The sequence below is a fragment of the Microtus ochrogaster genome, chromosome 1 (assembly GCF_000317375.1).
Source record: "Microtus ochrogaster isolate Prairie Vole_2 chromosome 1, MicOch1.0, whole genome shotgun sequence".
Taxonomy (NCBI): domain Eukaryota; kingdom Metazoa; phylum Chordata; class Mammalia; order Rodentia; family Cricetidae; genus Microtus; species Microtus ochrogaster.
In genome coordinates, this window is record NC_022009.1 from 8,005,990 (window position 1) to 8,031,695 (window position 25,706).

Sequence of the window (25,706 nt, forward strand, 5' to 3'; positions counted from 1 at the left end):
ATATAACCATGCATACACAGCTCCAGTTCCAGCACCCACAGGGTAGTATATAACCATGCATACACAGCTCCAGTTCCAGAAGATGAACACCCCTTCACTGCCTTCTGAAAACACTGGCATTCACATAGCACACACATGTACATGCAGGCAAGACACACATATACATAAAATAAATTAAATTTAGAAACAGGAAGCCTAGATTATCTAAAAATGTTAGGTTAGGAAATGTCAATGTCCCACTTTTTTACATGACATTATCTGCTAATAATTTTAGTAGGGATTTTTCTCCTGGATCCATGAGAAACACTCATCAATGATTTGAAATGTCTCTATCTGGTTTTTGCATCAGGATAGAGTGGGCTCATAAAATTACTTGGGAAATGTTTCTTCCATGTTTTCCAGAAGAGATTGGACAGGGTTGCTATTATTCCTTCCTAATACACTTGATCGACTTCATGCATAAAATAGTTTAGTAATAGAACTGAAGTTATAATAAGTTAGAGTTAGTTATAAGCAAAAAAATCTATCTGTTTGCATGATGGGTGGTAATTTGTTCAGTTTGGGGAACTGTGTACCTGAGAGTCCCTGGTTTGAGACTTCTAAAGGGAAAGCAAAGAAAAAGAAAAACCTATTTGTAGGAAAAATTTACAGTAGACTTATTTATCACACCAAATGCTGAGAACTTCTTGAATATTTAGTAATGGAAGACTAGCTAGAAATAATATAACTTAATGTAATGATTTATATTAATAATAGGTCTAAAGATGATATTCCAATGCATGTAAAACATATAAAAGTGTCTTGGCAAAGCAGAGAACTCATCCAGAACCCAAGGCATGAAACGCTTTCTTGGCAAAGCAGCTGGCAAGTTGGCCACTGTGGCCATGGTCTCCAGCCCTCCAGACAGGGGGCTTTTGTCAGCACAAGACAGTGTCTGTTGTGCTACAGCGAGGTGAACAACCAAACAAATGAGCCAGCCTAATGCATAAAAAGAGAGCAGCAACTCTATGTATAACAACATCTACGTATAAACCTTGACTGCTGGCTTAAGGCTCAGAGATTTATGAAAAATAAAATCAGTTTATAATCATTATGAGGAGCAAAGAATTTGGGTGGGGGAAAGGAGGCCGGCTGTTTTTGTCACCACAGTGAGACAGTTTGGCTGCACCCACACCCACTTCTGGTGAGAGCCTTCTCCGTAGGTAAAATGCCTTTCATCAAATGTAACAAGACTGGCCATTATCCCAGCTAAGGTTTTCTTGCTCCCTTCCCCGACCCCTCTCTGTCCTGATGGTAAGTCTGGGTGTCATTTGACTGGATCACGGGGTGCAGAGAAAATCAGTGAAGCAGGCCACTGGCTCTGTCTGTGTGGGGTTTTCCAGCGATAGCGAGATGACAAGGGTTCTGACCTAATATATGTAGGGTCATTAGCCAATGAACTCAAAATCTGAATGGATTACTGGGGGAGAATGGAGCTGTAGAAAACAGGGCTTCTGTTGAAGGAAGTCTGTCATTGGGGGGCATGCCTTGAAGGGCAAATGTTGACCCTTCCTGTTACTCCTCTGTTTCCTGCTGGTCATGAGATAAGCAGCTTTGCCCTATCTCGACCTCCCCATTGTGGTATCCTGCATCGCTTCAGGCCCCAACCCGTAGTCAGTCAACCGTGAGCCAGAGCCTCTGAGACCAGGAGTTCAAATAAGTCCTTCTTCCTAAAAGCTGTTTCTCTCAGACCTTTGCCACAGTGTCTCACACATGCGCACAAAGCACACACACCCATTTATCTGTCTCTGACTACCTGCAGCGTTTACTACGCCTGATTCATAACTCCTTCCTGAAGGCAGGTCATAAAAACTCAGTCTCCCATCCCCCTACCTCCAACCCTCGTTTCTGTCTTAGAGATAGGTGGTCATGAAGAAAGCCACCGTCCTCATCCCCAGGGGCCCTGTCCCGGATTCTGGAGGAATGAATGAATCACAGATAAGCCAAGAAGAATCTCAACAGACAGGTTCTTGTTGAGTTCCCTGAGCAGTCACTTAGCAACCGTGCCTACTCAGTGGAGTTCCCATCAGCACCCGAAAGGGCAGGGTTTGCAGAGCCTGCAGAGAACTGAACTTGTGGGGCTTCCTGGAGAATGGAGCATCTACAGAGGGCGTGGACTCCACACACCTCTCATGCTTGACCCTGTTTGTCGTTTGCGGTCTTCCTTTTTTTTGGTAATAAAGCAGCGAATTGAGCAGACATTTCCCAGGGGTCTGTGTGTTGCTGGAGTGGATGAGACAAACCCAAGGATGAGGTAGGTCGTGGGGATCCCGCTTCAGGCAGTCGCTCAAAAGCAGAGGTATAATAACCTCGGCTGTGGCGGGTTTCTAAAGGGGGGCAGGCAGTCTTGAATTGTTCAAGTCGGGAACATGTGAGACTTGTCGCTGCTTTTGGGTAGACAGGGAGAGGATTGGATTAGATCAGGGGACACCCAGAAAGCTGCTTTCTGGGACACAGTTAATGATGTGTTTGTTACATGGGCAGATTATATGCTGTTTGAGGTTCCAGAAGACTTCTGTGTTGATTATGGTATAAGAACAGAGGGAAATGGACCAACCGTGAGCAGCCGCATCCTCTGCAGTGTCTCGCTGTACCACACAGCAGCAGAAATTACACTAGCGAAGTTGCATTGAGTGCTACCTGCAAGCTCTGGAAAGAGCAAATATCGACACAGAAGATGCTCTCTCATTTTAAGACATCATTCCTCTGTGCTGATGACTCTCCGAAGGGGGGCGCCTGTCTTCTTGCCTCTAACATTCTGGATCGTTCTCAGGAGGTCATGCCAGATCATATATGAGCAATGTCACAGGAAGAGTGAGTTCCTGGACAAAGCTGAGAAGAATCTTGTCCTCCGGCTACTGAGTCAGGACACAAGCCCGGGTCAGTCCACTATTCCACAACTCTGACCTGCGAGGCGCTCTCCATATTTCCCCAGCCAAGGTAGACCTCCCTACCCCCAGCAATGGAGTAAGAGAAAAGAATGGGCTAATCTTCCCTTACCAGCTTCTCTAAATTCTCCCCATTTTGAACCGCATGCTGCCTCCACCAGGAAGCCTTTTTTCTTGACTCATTTTCAATTCTAACTCCTATGACCTACTAGTAATTTCTCTCTCTCTCCTTCCAGTCATAGCAAATGGCTCCAGGGATAATCACAGCATTGCAGCCGGCCGCTCAGGAATCCAGTGAATTTTATGTGCTATTTCCTCACCCAGAAGGTTCCTTCCCCTGGAGAAACCGTGGTGGCCATGCTCTAGCCTGCACTTTCCTTACCCAGTTCTTTCTATCCTGTGCCACATGTACAGCAGTTTCTTCTAGTTACAGCTTCCTACACCTGTGCCTGCGCTCTCGACTGGCGCCCACCTCAAGCTCAGTTTCTGTCACTAGTACCAAAGACGTCCTGACTAATGCAGCGAACCAAATACTCAGGTTGTTTTAGGTTTTTTTCTACTTTTGTGCTCCTTCCTTCCTTCCTTCTTTTCTTCCTTCCTTCCTTCCTTTTTTCCTTCCTTCTTTCCTTCCTTCTTTCCTTCCTTCTTTCCTTCCTCCCTTCCTCCCTTCCTCCCTCCCTGCCTCTCTTTCTTACTTATTTATTCATTCATTCATGTATGTATACATGCATGTATGTATTTTGAGGCAAAGTCTTGTTGTGTAGCCCAGGCTGGCCTCAGACTGGTGATCCTCCTGCCTCAGCCTCCCAAGAACTGGAATCACAGGTGTGTGTCCCCATTCTTTAGAAATGCTTTCTTCTAAAGTCCAAGCAGCTACACTTCCCTAGTTGGACACAAAGCATCTCCTCTCCTCCTCCCTCTTCTTTCAGAGAGGCTGCAGCAACTTCAATGCAGAGACTTGGACCAAGGACGACAAGGTTTGTCGCTCATGTTTTTATGTTACTCACGAGTTCTTCATGGAAATGACATTACAACTTATTTCACACTTTTCCTTTTTGAAATTTCTGGCCTGTTAACCCAGCATCAGAGATACAGTGATCATTACTTTTGTTTACTTGTTTTTTGATTTTATTTTATTTTGTTTGCTTTTGAGACAGGGTTTATGGCTCAGGGTGGCTTCAACCTGTCAATTGTCTTATTTCGCCATGCATGGCTTCTTATACAGCCTTAAAAAAAAGTCCCCATGGCTACTTTCCCTCATGACTCCTTGTGAGCTTTGCTTTGTCCGTTTCTGTGGTAAGGGATGGCCACTCACCCTCGCTGGTATCTGTCCAGCTCGTGAAGCACTGTGTGGTCGCAATACTCGAACACCAGGTGAAGCCTCCGCTTCTTCCGGAAGACCTCCAGGAGGTTGACAAGGTTAGGATGCTTGAGTTGCTGAAAGCACAAGAGGCAGGATGGTAGTAAACCTGTGTTGGGAGCATCTTTCTCGGAGTTCCAGTAAAAATCAAGCTGTTTCCCTTCAGGGGTTGCATTCTGTATGTGGAAGGAGGCTGCAATCAGGATTACCCGGTTTCTCTTCCTGGGCTGTTTCTCAGAGACTTAGAAGGGAAGTGTGATTGGGACGCGCATGGGCTGTGCAAGCAAAGAGATCTGAGAAGACTGGCTAAGCAAGGGACAGCTGCTCTAGTTAAGTATCCTCTCTGAGGAGTTCTCCCAGACTGCTCCTGTGCCCCTGGGTCAGAATCTCCAGAGGCTTCAAACTCTCATAGTATTAAATAATAAGCAATTACTATTGTGTGATTAGTAACTGTTTTCACTTACTTGTTTAATGTGCTCTGGTTTCATGGATACCTTATACATAGGACAGATAATTCCAGTAGAAACCCCTTCCTTCCTCTTCCCTTTCCTTCCTTCCTTCCTTCCTTCCTTCCTTCCTTCCTTCCTTCCTTCCTTCCTAAGATAGGGTCTCTCTATTATGCAGCTCTGGTTTTCCTGGAACTCACTCTGTAGACCAGGCTGGCCTCCAACTCACAGATATCTACCTACCTCTGCTCCTGAGTGCTATGATTAAAAGTGTGGACCACCATGTCTGGCACATAAATCTTTTTCTAAAGAAAAAAGAGATTTGTAACAACACATACACACATACATGCACACACCCTCCCAGTCAATTCCCTTTTGTAGTGCCCGTTCTTGCTTTATAACCAATAACTACCATTAGCGTCTACTTCATTATTGTTTGATGGTGTCTAACACTGGCACTTTGCACCTCTTTTTCCAAATAATCTTTGACAGTCATTACTTTTCTTGTTATGGTGGCAAATACCTGACAAAAAAACATCTTATGGGATTGCTTGGCTTACAGTCTAAAGGGATACAGGAATATGAGGTGGCTGATAACATTGCCTGACAGTCAGAAGGCAGAGAATGTCACAAAGTGGGTCTGATCTATAAAACCTCAAGTCCCTCCTCCATGGATCCTGTGACTTCCCTTGCAAGGCTCCAGCTCCTAAAGGCTCCACAACCTTCCAAACCAATGCCATCAGCTGGTGACCAAATGTTCAAGGACAAGAGTCTCTTGGAACATTTCACACTGTAACCCAACAGCTACGAATGGTTTCCTACAAGGATTCTGTAGTCAAGTGTTATCTATATCATGCCAACTTTTCTCCCTAATAGAAAATAGCATGACAAACCAGGCAGTGTGAGCACAGGCCTTTAATCCCAGCACTCAGAGACAAAAACAGGTGGATCTCTGTGAGTTCAAGGCTAACTTGGTCTACAGAGCAAGTTCTAGGAAGCCAGCACTATACAGACAAACCCTGTCTTGAAACAGCCCTCCCCTAGTAATAAAATTCATACAATCCAATTTGTAAGCATTTAAAAATGTATAGGAGCAACATGAATTGTGTTTAGAGCTCCTTGGATACACATGGATAAGCAGGAGGTCCTTTCTTCACTGGCTTCCAGCTGGCACCTGCTTGCCTAGGCACTCTTGCCTTATCCTGGGCTTGAAGAGTTATGGGCAATCTGCCACGCGACTGAGCCCACATACCAGAGGAGAGAACTGTACGAATAGGGTGCAGTAAGGAAACTACCAAAATGGGAGACTACCGAAACGGCTGCTCCATTGGGGGAAAGGTTTTTATTATAGGAGAGAGCAGCCAGAGGCGTCTGGAAGACTCCAGAGCAGAGAGAGAATGCAGACTTGACACGGCTGGACTAGGGAAGCAGGAATAGCAGAGAATAACAAGAGAGAATAGTGGAGCTGGTCAGAAAGAAGGTGTGGGGGAATCGTAGAGAATAGCAGGTTAGAAGGAGATCGAGCAGCTGGAGGAGGGAAGCCCAGATCTGCTGCAATCAGGATGCTAGTGTAGACTTTGAAATACATAAATGGACACTTGTGACTAGGGACTTTAGGAGTCTAGAGGCCAGCATGGGCTTTAATATGCAGCCACAAGTATATGTCAATGGAGAGCTGCATATCCCTTCTGCTAGAGGCAAGGGAAATGACTCCCTTGGGCAGGCAGGAAGGAAACCCATTTCACAAGCTGAGGAATACTGGCTTTTATCTAACCACCAGAAATCCTTCTGTAGTCCGGCTTGAGCTGGGTTAAGACTGTCATTTCTGGACATATACACTGCTTTTTGGAGTTTAAGGAACTGGAGCTTCCCTTGGACCTGGACAGGCATCTTCAGCCCCAGTGTTTACGTTAGATAAAGCTTTGCATCCTGAACTAACAGTATGGGACTCTTAAACCTGGAGGTGGTGGCACACACGCTTAATCCCAGCACGGGGGAGGCAGAGGCAGCGAATCTCTGGGAGTTTGAGGCCAACCTGGTCTACAAGAGTTAGTTCCAAGGTCGCTAGGATTGTTATACAGAGAAACCCTGTCTCAGAAAAAAAAAAAAAAAAAAAAAAAAAAAAAAAAACAGCAAACAAATAGGATGGGACTCTTATGGGGATAGGCAATGCTAGGCCCTGACTTCAGCAGGTAGGGAAATTGTGTGTGTGTGTGTGTGTGTGTGTGTGTGTGTGTGGGCACGCGTGCGTGCACAAATGTTTCATACATGTGTATGAATGTTTTGCCTGCATGCATATCTGTTTGCCATGTGTGTGCCTGGAGCCTGGTGGAGGTCAGAAGAGGGCATCAGATCCCTTGGAACTAGAGTTACAGGTGGTTGTGAGCTACCATGGGTGCTGATCAAACCTTGGTCTGGTGCAAGAATAGTCAGTGCTCTTCACCACTGAACCCTGTGATTAGGATTTTTAAAACCACTGTTTTGTACTAAATCCATTAAGACCACTCTTCTTCTTTTTCTTCTTCTTTTTTCCTTTTCTCTGGGCTGATGCCCAGCTTAGCAAAGTTGTAAAATAAACTGCCACGTTTTTCCAGACTCCAGTGTTCTTATTATAAAACGAAGATAGTTATTTCTCACACCCAGTCCATCTCTAGAACTCTTTTTAGACACAAAACTGAAACATTGTATCCATCAAAAATACTCCAACCCAAGAAAGCAACAATTCCTAATGGCCCCTTATCCAACCACTCTCCTACCAAAACAAATAACCTCCCTCCCCCTATGAACACCAGAAACAGACTGCTGGGCTGTTATCAGGAGAGGACTTCACACTGTAGGAGCCAGCCATGATAAGCTAAATATGAACAGATCACCCAAAGGAAGTTCTTTACTTCCAACCATTATCACCTGCCAGAGTAGGACTCAGCCATTGATAAGTTTAACGGAGGCCTGAGTCTCAGTAGTTTACCCTGAAGCAATACCTGGTTGCTGGAAGGACCATAAGCCCAGATTACCTGAGCACCACCCAAGAACAGACCATCCAAAGGAAATGCCTAACATTCCAACCGCTGCAGATAGGATCACCTGCCAGCGCACACTCACCAGGACACCCGTAGACAAATGTCAGCCAATTAGGGGTCCTGAACCTCAAAAAACCCTCACCCCCATCTTTACTACTATAAAACCCAATTCTAACTGAGCTCGGGGCTCTCCATTTATTCCAATACATTGGACATGCAGAGAGACCGAGTTTGCAAATGTGCATAAAGTAAAGGCTCTTTGCTTTTACATATGGGACTCGGTCTCCTTGTTGGCTTTTGGGGGACTTCGCGGATTTGGGCATAACACACACAGGCCTTTTAAGGAACTGAAATTGTGTGTCCTGCGGGTGACGTTCATGGGCAATGGCCAGCCAGCTAGTGAGAACATGGTCCTGCGGGGCGGGTGGGCTGAAAATTGACATTCTCTCTTAGGTGTAATGGGAACTCACGGGCAGGAAATGCAGCAAGCTGTGATAAACAGCCCTCGGGGTTTGAGCTTTATGGCAGTAGGATTTGGAATAGCTCAGAAGAGGAAATAAAAAACCCGGACCAGAGGAGAGAGATGGCAGAAAGACTCTGTTGGAGATACTTTGTTACCAGAATAGTAAGAATGTGGCAATGGAACTAGAGCTGAGAGTCAAGGGAAGGGAAGATAGCAAGAATGAACAAAGATTTGTCCAATGAGAGGATGCTGACACAGCAAAGAGATAGGGCAGGTCCACAGGAGGAAGCAGCTCTTCTTGGTCCTTCCATATCACAGGACTCCAACAGTCCAAAGTACACCTGTCCGGTTTTCTGGAGCTAGAACAAGATAAAGCCAGAGAGTCCCCAGGCGCTGTAGGAAGACTTGGCTAACACAGGAAGAAGTCCGAAGAACCTGAACATTTGGAGGTGAGGAAGAGGCAGAGAGGAAAGCAGGTCCCCATAGGCAAGAGAGAGCATGACGCCTTCGCTTCCCTTTAAAGGGAAGCAGTCATCAGTGATGGAGCTGATGGGAAGTCGCGTGGGGAGTGAACTGCGGGGGTGGGGGGAACGGGGCAGAGGACTTCTCATTTGGAAGGTTTTGTGAGCCACTGTGGTACCCTGCAATGGGCGGTGAACCAGACTTATGGATTTGGCATCTCAAGACACATCCTTCCCCTCTGTCCATAACTCCCTGGCCTGGGGGAGGGGATCAGGAAGACACCTTGGTCTTGAAGCTGGTTCGCAGACCGTACCCTGTAGCTTTCAACCACAGCTACCATAATTGTGGATGTTTGTCTATGAGGGCTCTCAGGTGTCCTTCCTGTGGCCCACAGTATGCCTGGGACACAGGGGAGCTATGGCTGCTTACTGACACAAAATTGGAAACATTCTTTTTTTTTTAAAGATTTATTTATTTATTATGTATACACCATTCCTTCCATGTATGCTTACATGCTAGAAGAGGGCACCAGATCTCATTATAGATGGCTGTGAGCCACCATGTGGTTGCTGGGAATTGAACTCAGGACCTCTGGAAGAGCAGTCAGTGCTCTTAACCTCTGAGCCATCTCTCCAGCCCCTGGAAACATTCTTAAATCATCATGAGATTGTTTTTCTCCTCATGACTCTGTTGTGCAGTTCTTGAGCACAAACCAGAGACAGCAATACTTTGTCACGATGTCAGAATGTTGGGCATGCCTGGGCCTTAGACACTTCCACCTTTGTCCAAAAGGGATTTCTTGAGGAACATGCAAATACATTAGATGACAAGAACCAAATGCCACGTACAAGACAGAACAGACTAAATTACCATAAATACTACAAAGGGGTTGTGGCTTGTTTAGCCATAATTGCTCCTGATTTGTGAGGGGGTGAAGCCACAGCCTCAAGCTTGGTTTTATTTCTTGGCATTCTGTCTCGTGCTGCTCCAGTCTGGAAGGCCTCAGGAGTCCTTTCTAGGTCTTTACCACCGTCTTCAGCTGGTCTATGAAAAGCAGGGTCTGCACAAGATTGGAATAGTCTCCCTTTTCTTTCCATGCTGTCAAGTGAGGCACCATCTCTGGCATTAAAAATAAAAGCTTCTTTTAAAAAGATTTATTTCTTTTTATTTTATGTCTATGAGTGTTTTATCCGTGTGTGTAGGCACACCGATGCATACCGTGGCTACAAAGGCCGGATTGGTCCCCTGGAACTAGAGTTGCAGATAGCTGTGAACCATACTGGGTCTCTGCAAGAACAGCAAATGCTCTCAGCCACTGAGCCATCTCTCCATCTGCCAAGACCCCAGTTTGTGTTTTAGTGTCCTCCCGGCTGGATTTGGCTCACTGTTCATTTGGTTTTCCTATGAAGATCAGTGTCCCATAGCCTTCTGGGACAGCGCCTGTGCCTGTCATCAACCTCGTATTTGTTTTGATGAACTCAGGCCCTGCATCCTTGGAGGTCTGTTGCTCAGCTTCCTTCCTCCACAGCACTTTCATGACTTTTAATATTTGTTGCTACACCTAGTGACCAGGAGATATTGCTCTGGTCCCAAGGCTGCTCTGGAAAACGTTGACGTTCTGGCTGCTCCAGACCCATTAGCTCTGTGGCTTGAAGGAGCTTGCTGAGAGTAGTGGTTCACTTTAGAGGCAGTGTGCTTTTCTCCCCATCACTTCCTATCCCTCCTGGGACACCAAGGTCCAGTGAGCGAGTCATCAGCATCATTGTCACGTTACTGACAAATATTAGAGTCATCTGTTCCATGGACCCATGTTTCTATCTAAAGTGGAGAAACATACAACCGGCAGAGGCGAAGGCACATTTCAAGACAAAGCGTATTTATTCACCGAGACAAATCCATTCTCCAATACCTGCCTGGCCACTGAAGATACTGGCTTAGTGATCTCTGGCGGCTCCTTGGTGGCCACATGGTTTAGACTGACCATTATACAGATCACTGTGTCTGTGGTCTCTCCTGCCCTCTGGTCTGTGTTCTTTGTGGGGGAGTAATGGGATGTTGACCATATGTCTGTACTTTAGGGAAACACAGTGGCCCTTTTTTTCAATGTTTATTTCTTGGTTTTCCTTTCAAAAACATTCTCCTCCAATAACTATGGTAAATACTAAAACAAACAAGCAAACAAAAAACCCAAACAGAAATTAAAGTCTAAAAAGTAAGAGTCGCCCAGTTGTCCCCGTAGAATGTTTTTCACGTTTGGAGGGAGTCCTCCATCCTTTCCCATCCATCTAGAATGAAATAGTGACACCCATCTCCTTGCCCACAGCTTTAAAATGATCAGTCCTGGACCCTTCTCAAGGATTCCCAAGTGACATACTGTAAGTCTCTGGAGACTGAGGCCCTGCTGCCTCTGTGGGCTTCTCTCTTCCCCCTTTCTCCCGTCCCCAGGGCTACTACCCAAAGTAAGCTACTAACACACGACTCCACGTCTTGCATTTTACCTTCTGGGGTGGAGGCATGCACTGACTACACACAGGTGCCAGCATGAGACGTGGGCCCAGCCCCACCCACAGAACGGAGCTCTGGATCTGGATCAATCACTAGTCGGGCGGGACAAAGATCTCCTGTAGGCTGGGTGGGCCGGGTGGAAGAGAGGCCCCAGGCAGGATCAACATAAACAAGAATGCTTCCTCTAGTGCTGGTTTTGGATGAGGAGCAGGTGGCTTGTGTAATAGCCGTGGCACAGGAGAAAGATGGGGAAGTGGAGATTAGAAGCAGTCTAAGGGACTTTTGTCTCCGATGGAGACAAGACTTCACTTTCAAAATACTGTGTCCCAAAGGAGTGAATATGTAGTCTCAATAGGCCCCCATGCCACAGTCAGGAATAGGGTCAGAAAGGACCTGAAATATGGGATAGTGATGTTGGATGATGAGCCTGGAAATCCTAAACCTTAAAATTTCCCAAACCCCTGGGCTGGGAGAAGTTTGCACACTGGCAGAAACGGTTTCCACAGTTTGAAGATCCCTCCCACGGTCCAGGAGCCTCTGTGGAGGATGCCCATCCTCTTAATTCCTCTTTTACTCCTCCAGGCCAAAGGACCCCTACATAGAATGAAGCCCCACTCCCAGAAGGCATTAAGGAAGAAGTAGCCATCTTCAAAGACTGCTGGGACCCGGCACGTTTGGGCCAGCAGGAGTCTTGAGGGACTTGGATCGTGAGCACTGTGGAATATACAGCTGCATGGGGCAAGTTCATTGATGGGAGCGCCCTGTCCTGTAGCTTGGGACCCAGCTCCTATCGAGGGCATCTGCAGATAGCTTATGCTTCTGGCACAGCTGTCCAGAGGTTGGGCTCTTATCAGATAAGGCAGGCATGCTGGAATTGCCTTGGCAGAGCATTGAGGAGGTAGAAATTCTAGACTGGATTATTAGGGGGTCCACAGAACCCCCCACTTGATCACATTTCCTCTGAAGTGAAACCCAGCAAATGCTTTCACTACTAGAGCACCAAAAACAGCAAGGACGGTGTTGGCTTAGAGGTTTATCTATGGCTGCTTTGGGTGGGGTGAGTGGAAAGGGTTGCCTTCATTGTATTGAAGTTGCTATTGTGGGAATTAGTTTCTCTGCTTCCAGTGGGAACAAGATTCCAGAGCGGCCAACACCTAGTGCCCAGAGTGGCCAGAATACCTCACTTCACCGGGCTCTGAGCCGACCCACACAATGCCCCATCATGGAGTCCTGTTGGGATGGGGGGGCAGGCTAATGTGTCACTGATTTGCATTAGTGGGAAAAACTGACAGATGACAAAGCTGATGTTGGCTTTTAGGGTGGGAAATTGAAGTTCTTCATGCAACTCACAAATGAGAATAACTCTGAGGAAGGACCCTGTGATGCCACCGCAGGCATTCCCAAAGGGATCTGTGACCAATTGCAAGTAGACCCACCAAGTGATCAGGTCTGAGGTCTGAGCATTGATATCTCTACCCAATGTGTTCTCAGAGCTCCAGGTTTGCAGTACTGACTCACAGAGGGCCGCGCAGATCCACAGAGCCACACTTGAGAGCATTCTCTCCACTCCCGAGGGCAAATTTGGGGTAGACGCTCTTGGCAGTTGGCAAACATTAGCATCATGAGCTACACAGTAAGAGAGGGACAAACAGAAGCCCTCGGAACGGCCTACCTCTCAGCACAACCCTGAACAAAACAGTCAGGAGGAAAATTCCATTCTGGGGAAACTGAAGGCAGCCAGGCTAAGTGGTGTTTATAGGCTCGCTGGAGGCCACACCGGGGGACAGATCTCTTCTGGAACCTTCTGAAAACCCAGCAGGCCAGTGATGTGTGCAGTGGATGACTGAGCTGTTTCGTTGTGAAAAATACCATGAAAGAATTATTAGTATGACCGTGGCCACCATGGAAAGTGACGGAGAGGGCATCATGCACCGGCAGTCGCCACGCCGTTTGTCACTGCGGCGGTGACACTGGCTGGCTTAGGAACGCCCACCTTTTATTGTTCCAGCAGATATGGAGACCAAGTTCAATGATTTTCAGAGACACAGTTCTACCCACTGGTATGTTTACTAGAGGGCCCTTAAGGTTAATAAACAATAAAGAAGGATAATAATTAACAGGAGAATGTGCCTGTTGAAAGCAAATTTGCAGAATAAAACATTAATCCTGCCAAATGTACAACTGAAATTAAAATGTTTTAAAGCCTAAGTGAAAGGCATGTCCCTGACCCAGTTTTTTTTTTATTCCACTCTACAGGAAAATTACTACCTTCAGGTGTGGTTTGGCTATCTTACGATATATCATATAGCATGTCTAGAATTCTTGTAGGATGAGAATAAAAAATAACTTAAATGGGAAAGAAAGCAGTAAGATGTTTTAAGAATCAAGATGAATCATACAGCCACTCATTTTGAAAGCCTAATATTCTGCTGCCCAACCAAGTGAGTATAGTTAATAACTATATAATAATAATTATTATTATTCAAAATAACGCAAAGACAGGATTTTTAAATGTTTTCATCGCAAAGACTTAACAAATATTTGGGGCCTAGGGAGACGCTGCAGTTGGTGAAGTATTTGCCTTGTAAGTGCAAAAACCTGAGCTCAGTCCCAAGACCCCATCTATGTGTGACCTATGAACCCCATCTATGAGAGATCAGATGTGGTAGTAGCTCCTGGGTGTAGTCCCAGCACCAGGGAGGCAGAGTCAGATCGGCCGGTCTCAGCTAGTGAGCAAGTTCCAGGCCAACGAGAGAGCCCGCCTGGAAACATGAGGTGGTGGTGTCTGACCAACACTCCCCAAGGTTGTCTTCTGACCTCCACAGCGTGTACACTCTCACGCAAGCACGCCTGCATACACACATATGCACGCCCACATGCTCACATGCAAACGCACCAAGAAATGGCAAGTATTTGAGGGGATAGGTATGCTAATTGCCTTGATTTGGTCATGCCACAGAAGCATATATCAAAACATGGCATCCATGAACTATACAATAATTATTTGATTTCTCAGCACATATACCCACCCAATCTATTCAAAATTACTTGTCAAAAATAATTTATTCTGTCTCCTCCTGTGCCAGGGTATTTTATTTTCTGGAGTCTGGTGTGGGACATAGGCCACAATGCCGGTGACACTGACGGGCTGGGGAACGGGCTTAATTGCATTGTGAACTGAGGGCTTGGAAGACAGTAAGGCTCCTGCCTGGTGACCTCTGTACCTTTCGTGCCTGAAGTATTTGCCAGTCAGCTTGTGGCTTTGGCTCTCGCTGGCAGCGAGAATACAATCTGTGCCGCTAAACCCCTGAGGGCTAAGCCAAAACATCTCCGAGTAAACAAACAAAACAGCCGGTTACTATTTGCTGTTTGTACATCATCTTGTAGAAATGAAATTAAACAGGTCTCCACTTGTTGAGCAAATAGAGGGGATGATAAGGGGCTGTTTGGTTTCTTTTGTTGTGGGCAAGAAACTGCTCCCATTGTCTTCCATGATACAGACAACAAGCTTACATAAATGGCCAGTGTTGGTCTATGCCGGACAAACAAAAAATAAAAAATAAAAAATAAAAAACAAAGAAACCCACCTCCATTACCCCATCTCCTTGAGTCCTTGGAGCCAATACTGCCCAGAGCAAAAGCCAGAGTTTCAAGGTCCCAAACTGGCAGCCCAATGGCCAAACAGTATCTGAAGATCCTGTATTGTATGGGACCTGAACAATGTGAGAATTTTAAAAAGTTATTTAACCCTTTAAAAGTCAGGATATTTTGTCAGCTCCCACTAAAAGGAACCAGGTTCCTGGAAAATGGCTGCTCACAGGGTGGGGGCAGGAGGAGTCCAAGACATTTTTATCTGCCTATCACACAGTAAAGTCTGCCCACAATGGTGGACGTCTGTCAGAACCCAGGAACAGACTGAAGGAGGCCAAATGGCGAACAGGTGACACTTTGGCAATCAGAAAGAGCGATTATGCTGTACTAACAGCGTATACTGTGTTTAATCTCCACATTCCTGAACACACAGTGACCCTGCTGCCTCTGCCTCCCGTCACCACACCCACCTGCAGCTCTGCTTTTACACACTTTATACACACAGAGTTATGTGGCCACTATTGGGACAATATGGAGCCTTTGGGTGTCAGCTATGTATTAGATAACAGTACTGAATTGGTGATAAATTTCACAACATGGTTATTATATAGAAGAATGACCTTGTGTCAAATGTCTGGAGAGGTGACGCGGCCAAAAATGTACGGGTGGGGCAGAGGTGTGTGAGAAAGAAACAGAGATAGGACCAGAGAGTGAGGACAGCAAGGCTCCAACAGCTATGAACACAGCTAGTCAAAGGGCTAAGGGTATTGCCTGCGTTATCTTTTAGCTTTTAAATGTTCTGAATTTGGGGGCCAGGCAGACGGTTCAGAGGGTAGCTTCATAAGCCTGATGACCTGAGATCTACTCCAAGAACTGACATAAAAAGTTGTGTGTTGCCTTTAATCCCAGCACTCAGGAGGCAGAGGCAGGCGGATCTCTCTGAGTCCAAGGACAGCCTGGTCTACAGAGTGAGTTCCAGGACAGCCAGGGCAGTTAGTTACATAGAGAAACCCTATCTCAACAAAACAAAACAAAAAGCAAAGAGTTGTGTGTGGTGGTGAAGTTGTGTGCAGTGGTGTGGATCCGTCATCTCCGTACCCCTCTGGGGAGATGGGAGGTGGAGTCAGAAGCTGGTGAGCCACTCAGCTTGGGACCCAAAGCACAGTAGCCAAACCAGAGAGACTCTGTCCGGACAAGGGCTTGCAAGGGCTGACTCCTGAAATTGTCCTCCAGCCTCCATAGGCATGCCGCCGCATGCATGCATGTACTCATAGTCACATAACACACATGCATGCAGAAAATAAATAACACATAGTCTTAATTTTTCTTCCAAAAACTGTAGAGAAAAAAAATCTTAGGAGACATCACACAAAATCCCAATTTCTTGCTAAAAGAACGAAAAATTTATCTCCCTGAGTGGGCAGCCTATGGGGCTGAACATTGACCCCACCCAGAGATGTGAGATTGGCAGTCTGCTCCAGCCCCTACCTCTCCACACCGCTCCTCAGGCATCCATCTTTGTACGTTTGTGGTATTAATGTGATCCTTACCAATACTTGAGTTTGCATGTCTAGTCCCCTACAATCCATAACAGATAACGCTGAACACGCCTGAAACAATGGGAGGACAAGCACTAATTTTCATTACTAATGGTCTGCATTATTAATATGTTTTCATAAGCAAAGTGAACAATTTGAAGATAAGAAACCGGGAAAGGACTCCATTTAGCCACAGCAGGATTAAAATGCTTCCCTGTCTTTTTCTTCATTTTTGCCAGGACCGAACGCCACAAGATTGCCCACTGAGGTTTTAACATTGAGTAAGTGGATGCCTTTAAAAAGATGGGAGCATTGGCTAGGCTTTGTGCTGGGGGTGGAGGGCACGCTCGTATGTTGGTGGTACTTAGTGGTGTGAGCCTGGCACAAAGCTCATATATGGTGCCTAGTTAATGCTTTTGTTGAATAACTGGGAGCCTTAGGGGTCCCTCTCCTCCCAGCAATGCCTGGCAGCAGGTTAGAGACTCGCCACAGTATTTGTGATCTGAGTTTACATGTGGTGAGCGTCCTGGGGAGCCTAATGCTGGCTCTGCATGGAGCATGTCCCATGTTCAAATCCCACCCTCTGCCTTTCTCTCTGAGCTTTGCTTCTCTCCTCAGCTATTCCTGCTTTGACCTTCACTCTCTGTTCCTGCATCCTGAGGCTGCCTGGCTGCAGCTACAGTTTTGGCTCGAGAGCCTTGTATGCTCCCCTCAGCAGAAAGTCAGTGAAGCAGTACCAGGCAGAGACATAAATCAGAAGATAAGGGTGGGCAGGGTTCCAGGAGGCTTTAGAGCTTGTCCAAGGTCACCTGACAGCCCTGAGCAGGATCCAACACTCAGGTCCCTAGCGACAGCTCTGGGGCCATGCAATCACACAGCTGTGTCCCCATTGGAAGGTGAGGTGACAGGGAACAGCAGCTTCTCCCAGCACCGTGCATGCTCTGTCACCGAGAGCATTTCCTGCCAAGCAGCATATAGCCGTTTCCTTCACAACCAGGCACCGTCCTCATTTTTGTTTTCCCGAGGTGTCAGTTTACACATCTTCCCCTAATTGCTTAGAACAGAAACCTTAATGCTGCAAACACATCAGACGGCTGGATCTACACTGCATGCTTGCCTGTGCTTAATGCTACAAACACATCAGACGGCTGGATCTACACTGCATGCTTGCCTGTGCGTTACACAGTAACAAGATTAGACATTTTGTCATCCTCCTGGAAGATCCGATGGAGATCTTTTTGGGGGTGACATTGTTCTCATTAAGGAGGCATCCTGGAGGACCAGCAAAAGGTCTCAGCAGTTAAGCCGCTTGCCCGAAAGCCTGATGATTTGAGTTCAGTCTTCAGGACCCCGTGGTAGAAGGAGGGAACCAGTTGCAACAGGTTGTCCTCCAACCTCCACCTGAAGTACACTGTGTCACATGTGGTGCACGCGCAGAAACACACACAAATAAATGGGATAAAAAGATTTTGTAAAAGAATGCACACTGTTGGCACTGGCTAATGGTTCAGTTGGTAAAGTGCTTGCTACCCAAGGGTGAGGACCTGAGTTCAATACCTTGGACCCGCCTAAAGAAGCTAGGCAAGGCTGGGCAGGCCGAGATAGGCAGAGCTTTAGGAGTTCAAGGCTAGCCTGGTCTACATATGGAGTTCGAGGTGTTAACCAAGGCTACCTAGAGAGACCCTGTCTCAAAAACAAAACAAACAAATAGGCCAGGTATGGTGGCTCATGCTTCTAGCACCGGGAAGGCAAAAGCAAGCAGATCCCTGGGGCTCGCTGACTAGATGGCCTAGCCTAATTGGCAAGTTCCAGGCCAAAGAAAGATCCTGTCTCAAAAAAAACCTGGATGGACGGCACCTGAAGAATGGAAAGAGAGGTTGACCTTTGGCCTCCGCTTGCACACACAAGCACACAGGCACATTAGTGTGCTGTGTACCCCACCCCTCCCACAACAAACACATGTGATAAATTTTGGGATGTTTACAGCAGAGTGAGTTTTGCATATGCCATGCCAGGTGTCTACCACTAAGCGACCTATCTCCAGCCCATGGTAAAGCTTCAGAAGGACACGCCCCCCCCACTTATTCTCATCTCTGTTGGGGGCAAACAATAACTTTCCCTTCTTTAAAAAACAAAAGCCTCTAGAGTTAGGGAATGAGGACCGTGAGGGACCCTCATCTCCTCTGTACTCATTTCCGATCTCCACTCCCTGGGGCCACAAGTCTCACAGAGAAGGCCCTGCAGGAGAGAGGATAAAACAGATTGTGAGAACCCATGGCCGGTGGGTCTGACATGTGAAGGCAGCAGGACTGGGTCTTAGGGATGGGCAGAACTGTGTCTGCATTCCAGCTTCCTGTCTAGGAGGGTTCTGGCAAATCATTTACCACCTTGAACCAATATGCAAAACAGGACATAATCGCCACCTTCTGAGATGATCACTAGTGATAATTGTTGAGTCCTAGCAGTGCAGCCAAGTCTGCTGGGCCACCACCAGCTCCTACCTGCCAAGTGAAAACGCGTGACACCCTCTCCTTCTTTAGCTCACTTTCCGCTTCTTGAGGGAGAGAGAACTGTCACTCAGTCCTGGCTGGGCTTCTAGCTGTTTAACCGAAGTAGCTCTGGCCTATTCTATTGCCCTCTGTATCCCCTGCCGGAGGTAGGTCACTCAGACACCCAGAGCACAATGTCCCGTCTTTGATCTCCCAACTACCCCAGAGCCATCTGTTCTATCAAGGTTGGATGGAATAGATTCCTTCCTCTCTCAACAGCGCTACCATTTCAGCCCACAGAGAATCAGCAGCAGAGACCAGGGACCTAAGAAGGAGTTGGCAGTTTCGTGTTTTCCTTAACCACACAGTTCACTTTGCTGGATACATAGATATAAATCACTGGGGGGGGGGGGATGGGGCTGGCCTGGAGTCAAGCACGTTTATAAGCTTGCATGCAATCTATTCAAAGGCACTTCCCACCATGAGGTCCTGATGGCCTAGCACATGATGCCGGGCTTTGTGTGTGTGTGTGTGTGTGTGTGTACACTCCATACACATTCTTGTGTGTATGTGGATTCATTTGTGTGTGCCACAGTGCACATTTGTAGGTCAGAGGACAATATGTTTTCTTGCTGTATACACCAGGCTAGCTGTCCCACAAGCTTGGGGAAATTCTCTTGGCTTCACTCCAGTCTCCCTGCAGGGGTTGTTGGGATTATAGCTGGTCTCCATGAGCAGCTGCCTTTTTTTTTCTAACATGGTTTCTGCAAATTCAAACTCAGGACCTAGCACTTATGTAACAATCACTTTTACCCACTGAACCATTTACCTCATCCATACCTGGCTTTATGATTTAAGGTTCCTCTCTCTCTCTCTCTCTCTCTCTCTCTCTCTCTCTCTCTCTCTCTCTCTCTTTCTCTCTCTTTCTCTGTGTAGCCCTGGCTGTCCTGGGACTCACTCTGTGGACCCAGCTGGCCTTGAACTCAAAGAGATCTGCCTGCCTCCACCTCCTGAGTGCTGGGATTAAAAGCATCTGCAACTGCTAGAGACCTTTCCCCTCTCTAATTTCTTGCTACTTTCATGACCACTCTTCCTGCCATGCAACATGTCTTTAACACATTTAAGTGTTAGTAACATGTTTACAATGAAGTTATAGAAAGGGTTTGAACACCACACCCCCTGCCCTTTCGCCTGATGCTGCTTTGTGTTTTACCACATATAAACTTGTTTATTGTTGCCCTCTCTTGCTAAGACGCAAGTCCATGGAGGCAGCGGCCAAGGACAGTGCCTGGGATGTGGCAGGGTTCTGTAAACATGTGCCAAACTGATGTCCGTTATCTTGAGCACAAACATCTCTCCCCAAAACAAGCCAAATGGAATCCATTCTTTTCTTCCTCTGATAGAAAGGAGGTTTGAAAGAGGCCCACTGAGCTGACACAAGAGTGACAGTAACTTGTCCCTAGAGGAGTTGTTGGCTTTTTGTAATTTTTATGAGACAATGGTGCTGCCTGCTGCTCCAAAAAGACAGTCACTTTTTCTTTCTCCCTCTTTTCTTTTTTACAAGTTCAATTATATAACCTAGGAAGATTCCAACTGAAGATTAAGATATTGAAGAGCTGACTCTCACAGAGCATCTTGGTGAGCACAGGGTTACATCTTTTTTAGATAGTGGTATATTATTATGAAAAACAACATCATTTTATAAAACAGAGTCACACTTTCCCCCTCTGGTTAGCATAAAATAATGCTGTTTGTAGTGTTTCCAGTTGAGAGAGAGAGAGAGAGAGAGAGAGAGAGAGAGAGAGAGAGAGAGAGAAACCTTTGGTAAAAAACTTAGCAAGCTGGAGGTCTTGATATTCTAATCCCCTGGCTACAGCTTCCTGATGGGACTGCACACCTGAGAGGGAGACACGGAAGAGGTGCTGCCTTTAAAACCACCCAGCTGGTTGCTATACAATTACCTCCCACAGTTACATCTGTTTACAGAGAAACAACTCCAGCCCTGGGAAGTTTGGCGCAGTTTCCGGGCCTTGCTTTATTTTGTGAAGCAGAGTCCGGAAAGATCCACACAAGGAATTCTCAATTCCGTTACTATATGCGATCCCAGGGACCATCCCATCAAGGCATCTGGAACCGCATAGACAGTTTGCTTCACCAGCGATAGACCCTCCGTGCGGGACAGCACTTGATCTGACCTGGGAATCTTATTGTCCCCCAGATGTAGTATTAACAGTCATGGGATTTACAGTGCACAAGACAAATGATGTCACTGGTGGATAGCGAAGCTGAGAAAAGGAGCCTGAAAAGCACACACGTGCACGTGGACACATACACACGCGCGCGCGCACACACACACACACACACACACACACACACACACACACACACACACAACGACTTGCTTGGCACAGCACAGAAGGTGAAGCTGGATGCTATTGCCAGTTGTTTTCTCTCTCTCAGGAAGGTCATGTTTCCCACCAAGGGTGCCTTTTCTAGTTTTCCCTTTAATATTAAAGTGTCTGATTATTTAAGAAGAGTAGGTTAAGAGAGTAGTTCAGTGGGTTCTTGTTGCTGTTGTTGTTCTTAAGCCTGGACTGGGCTGAGGATGCAGCACAGGTATAGTACTGCCAGGTTTGTGAGAGACCCTGGGTTCAGCCTCTAGCATGGAGCTCAAGGCTAGCCTGGTCTACAGCATAAGACCGTGTTTCAAAGAATGGAAAGAAAACAGCATGGCAAAGTACTTAACAGGACTCTGAGCAGTCCTGATAACTCTCCGTCAGTTGCTATAGAGAAAAGGGTATGTTTTGAAACTTCAACAGTCCATGAGTCCAAAACTGACAACCTTTTAATAAAAAAAAAAAAAACAATCTTGGCAGTCTGCGGTAGTGGTGGTTCACACCTTTAACCCCAGCACTTGGGAAACAGAGGCAGGCGGATCTCTGAGTTAGAGACCAGCCTGGTTTATAGAAAGTTCCAGGACAGCCAGGGTTACACAGAGAAACTCTGTCTCTAAAACAAACAAACAACAAACAAACAAACAAACAAACAAATATCTTGGCTATTCAGAAGAAAGACAGATACCTTAGCAAGATGGTCACAATCCCACTTCCTGCCTCAAGCTACCATTCTTCTGCTTCTGCAGTGGGGCAGTCTGGGCCAGCCCTCCCATCAGGACTGAGGTCAATGAGGCTCCCTCACCCTTTGCCGAGGTACCAGTTTGAGTTTTCCCTTCCCCCCATGAGGACTATGAAAAAAGCCTCAGCTTCTCGCTGGAATCCAATGCTCCCTTCCCCCCCCCCCCAACACACCTAGTTGCAGTCTGCCTGTAGCAGCTACCGCATTTCCTATCCAGGTTAATATCCCTAGAGCTGCAGAGTCACGCTCATGTTCAAGCCTAGCCCACCTGAAACCTAGCTGCTCCATTGCATCCCTTATTACCCTCGATCTTCGAAATCCAATCCCAACATGCTTTCTTTACTCAGTGACACCAGAAGAGCTCTTGCCAGCGGTGAGGACCCAAGACCCATGACACAGGCTCTGCCCAGTACAGGATCTCAGCACACCAGAAGTGAGATTGGGGTGAATTTTACTCCACCCCACTTCCAAGAGCTGAGCTTCTGAAACAACTTTGCACAACACTTTTTTTTTTTTAGGTACACTATGGCTCAGTAAGAACTTACTGGATCAATGAAGAAAATATGAGTTCACTTCCCAATCCCTCTTAGCTACCGAATATGCAGCAAGCACACACTAGATAATTAGGAATATCATATAATTTTGAAAAGCTACGCTGAAAGGGACAGAAAATCAGCAATCTTCCCACCCCTTACCTAGACTAGAGAAGAGAGAAACATTGAGTTTCGGTGGTGGCAGCTTCCTGCTTTGAAATCAGTGTGTACAGTCCCACCTCCCGAACACATGGGTTTTCAGCTACGAACACAACCTCTGTCATATTCATCACACGCCTCACTCTTTCTCTTCCAGATTATATTTTTATTTATTTTGGTAGGTGGAACACGCAGATGCTACAGAGCAATATGGGAGTCGGAGGTCAGCTTGGGGGAATTGATTCTCTCTCATTCAATTAGGATTGACCCGTAACACCTACTCTTCCTGAAGAGTTTATTAGCTCCAAAATTCAAAAAGAACATTTACTGGGAGTCTAGCAGATGCCACCCTGTGTGCTAGGAGGACACGGAGATACAGAGGCAGTCATGCATAGCATATGTTCCACACACATGTGAACACGTACAGAGGCATGCATACCCCCACACAGCCCAAGAAAGCAGGGAAATGGATTTAAAATACGAATAGAAAACAGTCTAGGAGCTTACAACTCAAGAACAATACAGAGTTGCATTGTTTTAAATTCTGCATATCAGGGCCTCTCGAAAAGACTGTCTGCAGATGACATGATGACACATGACAAGCGACTGGGAGAGAAATGACTGCCTCAGTTTCCCTGCAAGTGCGGGCTGCCATACCGCTCCTTTCACCTTGTTTACTTCTTACATAACCGGTTCTCTGCGCACAGACTCGGATTTGTGCCTCTGAGGACACAAGGCTGTGAGGGAAGGGGGCATCACCACATCGGACAGCGTTATCTAACCCAGAAAAAGCGAATCTACTACCTTGAGCATGCGGATTTCTCGCAGGGCGATTTTCTTTATGACAGGGTCATCTTCAGTTTCCAGAAATCTCTTGATGGCCACGATCTGACCCGTGTCCCTGTTTCTGCACTTGAACACCACCCCGTAGGAGCCTTCTCCAATCTTCCCAATCTTTTCATATTTCTCCATCTTGGAGGAGTAAGTCTTGAGAATGGACTTTGGTACAGTTTTTAAACGTTGTTTACGAAATAGGTGGTCGGCGGACCGCACTCGAGCCCCATCGAGTAGGGACCGTGGTCCAGGAGCTAGAGAAAACAAGGGCACTAAGTTATAGAATTAGGACCAGCCAGGTGTGGACTCCACCCCCAGCAATGACATCACGTCGCGGCCAAGACTGGGAGCCTACAGGTGGCTGCCGGGCGACCCAATTTCAGTTGTCTGTTTTCATTCCCTCGAGCTAAAGATGTAGCCATCATCCTAAAACGAGCCGAGCTGTAAGATAAGCTATCCTTTTAACGTTATGGTTCATACGATCTAAGACACTTGAGCTGGCTGGAGCACCGCGAAGGCCAAGGGTTTCCCCGGTTCTAATTTCGGGTCTCATTTCCCTCCGGAAGAAGACACCGGGCGGGCAACCGGGGCAACGAGGGACCGCAGGGACCTCCTGCCCCTACTCCTGGTGCCTCTCGGCCCAGCTCATGTCCAGCCGCATGCAGCCAGGCTGGTGGCCGCTGCAATCCCCATGGGAACCGCGCCGGGCTGGGCGGGGCCGCCTTTCGCCCTGTTGTCCCCGCAGTCACCTGGCAGGTTCCCAGATCTCACGCTGCAGGTCCGCAGGATTTAGATCGCGGACGGCGCTGCGTGGAGCATCTGCGAGAAGCATTCCTGCACCCGGGCCCTCCTAGAAGCTTGCTCCTGCTACGGCGGCCAGTTCCATACCTTATATCGGTCACTCCTTGGTGTCCCCCTCCTCGCCTGGGAACCCCTGGAGGGGTCCTGCTGCGTCGGTCCTGCCCGGTGCTGCAGCTTCAGAAAACGAAAGAGAGAGGCGATCGAGGGAGTCAGGTTGGCCTTCCCTCCCTTGCAGTGGGGCCTTAGCGTGGTGCAGAGCAGAGCCTGCCTTGATTTCCCCAGTCACCTCCTTATCGAACCTGCTAGAGCACAGCGACAGTGGCAGCGGATGGATCTAAGAATTCTTGAAAGAAGGTAGCGCGCCACCGGCCAGACAGCCTCAATACTCTGTCAGCCCTTTCATCCCTTATGCTAGGCGCCGAGGTGCGTGTGTACTGGAGACAGGACTTCAGCAGAGAAAATGTCTGCGAAACCCTGGCCAGCCCTGGCCAAGGAACGATGCAAATCTACACTGAGCTCAGGAAGAAGCTGGGACTGGGCATGCAGGGCGTGGCGGTCGCCAGGCAAAGGGAGTACGGTATAATGAGGTCTGGGGAGGGACTAATGGTGGCCTGGGACCCTCCCAGAAATCATGCACAAATGCGAATTCCTGTTCTTGAATTTTGTCTTCTCGATAGCTTTGTCTTTCCCAGAATGCCATACAAATGGGAGCATACACTGCACACAGAATGCATCGGAGACCCACACAGATCTGGCACTCATCATCAGTGTCTTCCTTTTTATTGGTGGGTAGCGTTCTGGTGTATGAATGTGCCGGTATTTGTTTATTCACGTCTGGTTGAAACTGTTTCCAGTTTGGGGTGATTATGAATGAAGTCACTATAGATGCCATGCATAGCCCTTTCTATGAACGATTATTATTATTATTATTATTATTATTATTATTATTATTATTATTTTGGTTTTTCGAGACAGGATTTCTCTGTGGTTTTGGAGCCTGTCCTGGAACTAGCTCTTGTAGACCAGGCTGGTCTCGAACTCACGGAGATCCGCCTGCCTCTGCCTCCCGAGTGCTGGGATTAAAGGAGTGCGCCACCACCGCCCGGCATGAACGTATATTATTTTGCTTGGGGGAAATACTTAGGAGAGGACTGCTGGGGTGCACATCAAGTTTATTTCTTGTAAGTAACCACCACAATGTTGTCATCTCTGGCGGATCCATTTGCCTTCCCACTAGCAATGTTTCCAGTGTCGGAATCCATGTCTCTGACTTTAGTCACTGAAATAGGTGGTTAATGATTTTTCGTGGTTTAAATATGAATCTGACTCTTATTTGCCCTCTGCAACAGCAGCAAGTGCTTTTAACTGCTGAGCCTGCTCTCCGGCCCATTGGTAGACATTCTTGTTTTGAGATACATTGACCTGTAGTTTTCTTTAGCTAGT

General features: G+C 47.0%; 1 protein-coding gene across 1 annotated transcript in view; it reads right to left on the minus strand.

Moving 5' to 3' along the window:
• The window catches only part of Cdkl1 (cyclin dependent kinase like 1), a 45,638-nt gene extending 20,649 nt beyond the window's left edge, over positions 1 to 24,989 (minus strand). Inside the window, exons 1-3 of the mRNA XM_013346714.2 lie at positions 24,351 to 24,989; positions 23,433 to 23,716; positions 4,243 to 4,364 (exon numbers count right to left, since the gene is read on the minus strand). Of these exons, the coding sequence (XP_013202168.1) occupies positions 4,243 to 4,364; positions 23,433 to 23,600 (290 nt within the window). The 5' untranslated portion in view covers positions 23,601 to 23,716; positions 24,351 to 24,989. The remainder of the gene's footprint in view (positions 1 to 4,242; positions 4,365 to 23,432; positions 23,717 to 24,350) is intronic.
• Between the last annotated feature and the right edge of the window lie 717 nt (positions 24,990 to 25,706).